General features: G+C 42.7%; 1 protein-coding gene across 2 annotated transcripts in view; it reads right to left on the bottom strand.

Moving 5' to 3' along the window:
* Positions 1-2,832: 2,832 nt before the first annotated feature.
* LOC123046613 (uncharacterized) overlaps positions 2,833-4,282 on the bottom strand; it is a 4,820-nt gene continuing 3,370 nt past the window's right edge. The window contains exons 3-4 of one of the 2 annotated variants that reach the window (XM_044470010.1): positions 3,651-3,740; positions 2,833-2,929 (exon numbers count right to left, since the gene is read on the bottom strand). In XM_044470010.1, the coding sequence (XP_044325945.1) occupies positions 3,698-3,740 (43 nt within the window). In that variant the 3' untranslated portion in view covers positions 2,833-2,929; positions 3,651-3,697. The other variant, XM_044470011.1, reaches the window with a different exon arrangement.

The following is a 4,282-nucleotide window of genomic DNA, read 5'->3' as shown; positions in this document are numbered from 1 at the left end:
TCACCCAACATATCATCACTTTTGTCTAGCATGTTTTGAACCTTTTCAAAAGCCCTTTGTTGTTTTACAGCAATCTTTACAAGTTTAGAGTAGCTGGGCTTGAGATTCTCGTCAGATTCATTTTCACTAGATTCAGAGGAGGTGTATTTGAGTACCTTTGCACTTTTTGCCATGAAGCAATAGGTGGGAGCGTAGTCATCATTATCTTCATCAGGCTTGTCGTTGGGGCCAGTTTCTTTAGTGTTGAAGATGGACTTGCCAACGAAAGCAGTAGCGAAGGCCAGACTCGCCACACCAGATTCGGATTCTTCATATGCCTCATCTTCCTCATTTTCCTCAGATTCAGCTTCAGAGTCCATTTCCTTGCCAATGAATGTCCGAGCCTTCTTGGAGCTGCCCTTCTTATGAGATGAAGACTTTGAAGATTTTGATGATGAAGATTTTGACGATTTCTTCTTCTTCTTCGCATCATCAGAACTGTAATCCTTGTATTTCTTCTTCTTCAATTCCTTTTCCCACTGAGGACAATCTTGAATATAATGACCAGGTTTCTTGCATTTGTGGCACAGCCTTCTCTTATAGTCACTTGATGAGGAATCACTGCTTCTTGAGGATTTTCCAAAGCGACCACGTCTTGAGAACTTCTGGAATTTCTTCACGAGCAGTGCTAGCTCCTGGCTCAATTCTTCAGGATCACCAAGGCTACTACCAGAGTCCTCACATTCAGACTCAGACACAACCTTGGCCTTCAGGGCACGTGGTTTGCCATAGCTCAAACCATAGAGATCTCTCTTTTCAGCAAGCTGGAACTCGTGAGTATTTAGCCTTTCGAGGATATCGGCAGGATCAAGAGGCTTGTAGTCAGCCCGTTCTTGTATCATCAGACCCAGAGTATCAAATGAGGAATCAAGCGATCTCAACAGTTTCTTCACCACCTCATGGTCAGTGATGTCAGTGGCACCGAGGGCTTGAAGCTCATTTGAGATGTCAGTGAGGCGATCAAAGGTTTGTTGGACATTTTCATTGTCGAGTCTTTTGAAGCGGTTGAAGAGATTCCGAAGAACATCAACTCGAGAGTCACGCTGAGTTGAGACTCCTTCATTCACTTTGGACAGCCTATCCCAGGTAAGCTTAGAAGTTTCCAAAGCACTCACTCTTCCATACTGTCCTTTACTCAGATGGCCACATATGATATTCTTCGCTTGAGAATCGAGTTGCTTGAATCTCTTCACATCGGTAGCGTTCAGTGAGGGTGAGATAGAGGGAACACCATTTTCCACAACATACCAGAGATCGTTGTCAATTGCCTCGAGATGCATTCGCATCTTCTTTTTCCAGTAGGGGTAGTCCGTTCCATCGAAGGTAGGACACCCAGCCGAGACCTTGATCATACGTGCGGTCGACATAACTAAAACTCCAGGCGGTTAAACCAAAATCACACAAAACAAGGGAGTACCTTGCTCTGATACCAATTGAAAGTGCGTTATGTCGACTAGAAGGGGGGTGAATAGGCGATTTTTATGAATTCTTCACTGAGGAATTTGTCGGTGAGGAAATTCCTTAGCGAAGAACTGTTAGCAGCGAAATAAGTACTCAGAAGTCAGCATAACAGAATACAAGCATGGTCATCATGATGAAATGAAGACTAGCACAGAGTACAGAAATCGTAATCACGGGATAACACAAGATGAAGACAAACAGACTGAAGAAATTGAACTGAGGAAATTGAGAAAGTCTTCAGTCAAAGTCTTCAAACACAGATATGAACAAACACTCAACACAACAATGAGGAAATGGAAGGGTTGAGGAAATGGAACCAGTTAGGTTGGTGAAGACAATGATTTGGTTGACCAGTTCCAACTGTTGTCTCAGTTGTACGTCTGGTTGGAGCGGCTGAGTATTTAAACTCGAGGACACGCAGTCTCGGACACCCAGTCACTGAGCACGCAGCTCAGGACACCCAGTCCTCACCGTATTCTCCTTGAACTAAGGTCACGCAGACCTCGTCCAATCACTCGTGGTAAGTCTTCAGGCGACTTCCAAACCTTCACAGACTTGGTCACTCGGCGATCCACAAATCCTCTTGGATGCTCTAGACCTTGACGCCTAACCGTCTGGAAGAAGCACAGCCTTCAAAGGTAACAAGCGTCGGATCCACGCAGGATCAATTTCTTCAGTGATGCTCAATCACTTTGGGGTTTGTAGGTGTTTGGGTTTGGGATTTTCCTCACTTGATGATTTTCGCTCAAAGTCCTCGGAGGACGGATTGCTCTCAAATGACAAGTGTCAAGTTCTCTCAGAGCAGCCAACCAGCTAGTGGTTGTAGGGGGCGGTTATTTATAGCCTAGGAAGCCGCCCGACATGATAAGACATAAATGCACCTCAATGATATGACCGTTAGGTGGATAAGATATTTTGGGACAGCTGGCGCGCAGCACAGCAACGGTCGGAAATTTGACTCTTAAATTCCTCAGGGCTATCATGTTCCTCACTGTGTAGGTAATTCGCACTGGCGAATTCCTAACTCCTCAGTCAGAACAAATCCATCAACGACCAGAAGAACTTCGTCTCTGTCACTGAAGAAAGTGGCTGAACTGTATGAGATTTCCAAAGGCTTCACTCGAAGTGATTGGTAGGTGTAGGATTTTGAGTTGAGCATCACACGAAAAATTTTCCTTAGTATTTCCTCGACCCTCTTTAACAGTACGGTGTTTCCTATGACTCAAGAAGGAGAAAATGAAACTACGAAAACAAAAGTCTTCACGCTTCATGTTCCACAAATGAATACCAAGTCTTCAAGGTCACACCAATTTCTTCACTTTCAAAGTCTTCAGAAAGTCTTCAGAATATCAAAGTCTTCAGTTGAAGAACTTCATTTTTAGGGGTCGACTTTCTCTGTAAATATCAAACTCCTCATAGACTTATAGACCTGTGTACACTCAAAAACGCATTAGTCGCTTAACCTATAAGTCTTCAATACACCAAAATCACTAAGGGGCACTAGATGCACTTACACTTGCAGGCAACTTCTGTTTTTGAAAAAGAAAAATCAACGGTAGGATAGTGTTTTGGGCTGTTTTTTGCTCGGGCAAGTTATGCTTGTGGTGTAGGCAAATTTTAAGACTTAAACATATTTATGCAGTCAACTTATTAGTTTGTTGCCAAAAAAGGGAAATCAAAAGCACGTCTTCCATATAAGTTTTTGGCAACTCCCTTTTTTGCTGAACGAAAAAGCTAACAACCACCTACTGGGGATGCATAAAAAATGTTGAAAAGCTCTGGGGATTGTGCAAAGTTCACTTGGAAGTTGCTGGTGAAAAAAATTTGCTTGCGAAAGGGGGGGGGTCGGGGCCAAAAAGCAAGTCTTGATGTGATGTAGGAAATTAGCATATAAGTTTCAGGCAACTCCCTTTATTTGCTGGAACAAAAAAAAATAACAGCCAACTACTGAGGAGACAGAAAAAACTAGTTGGAAAGCTATTGGGGCTATATGAAATTTATCTGGAAGTGGCTAGCAAAGCTTCTTTTTTGCAGAGAGGAAAAATAAAATGCAAGTCCTATCGGAATGTAGGCAAAATGCGTATAAGTTTGAGGCAACTCCTCTTTTTTTGCCGAAACAAAGAAGTTGGATAGCTTTGTGCGAAGCTTACCTGAAAGTGGATGTTGAAGCTTCTTGCTTGGGCGTGTGCATAAAACCTCAAAAATGATGCCTTGACATCGTTTTAGAATTTAGTGAGGCCCTACAAAACAAAACAAACAATTTGTTTAGGCAAGAATATCTACGAAACCACACTTACAGAACTTATGTGATTTAGGCAATTACTATTTACATGTAGACAACTTATCCTAGTGGAAATAACAACTTTGAGCAAATAAAATCAATTTTTGCTACAAAATATCTCTAGGCAATTCACGCCAACTTCTCTAGCAATTAACTACCATATTATGCGTTGGGCAAGTTTTGGGCGAAATAAAACCCAACGCTTCTTGAGAGCAGATCTTTGGGCAACTCACGCCAGCATCTCTAGCAACTAACTATTATGTGTTGGGCAAGTTTTGGACACTTTTGGCTCAAATCATAGACGATTCCAGCCCCCACATCTTGAGAGCGGATCTTTGGGCAACTCACGCCAGCATCTCTAACAACTAACTATTATGTGTTGGGCAAGTTTTGGACACTTTTGGCTCAAATCATAGACGATTCCAGCCCCCACATCTCGAGAGCGGATCTTTGGGCAACTCACGCCAGCATCTCTAACAACTAACTATTAAGTGTTGGGCA

The sequence above is a fragment of the Triticum aestivum genome, chromosome 2B (assembly GCF_018294505.1).
Source record: "Triticum aestivum cultivar Chinese Spring chromosome 2B, IWGSC CS RefSeq v2.1, whole genome shotgun sequence".
In the NCBI taxonomy this organism is placed as follows: domain Eukaryota; kingdom Viridiplantae; phylum Streptophyta; class Magnoliopsida; order Poales; family Poaceae; genus Triticum; species Triticum aestivum.
The sequence above is the reverse complement of the archived record's forward strand: the minus strand, read 5'-3'. Positions and strand labels throughout refer to the sequence as shown.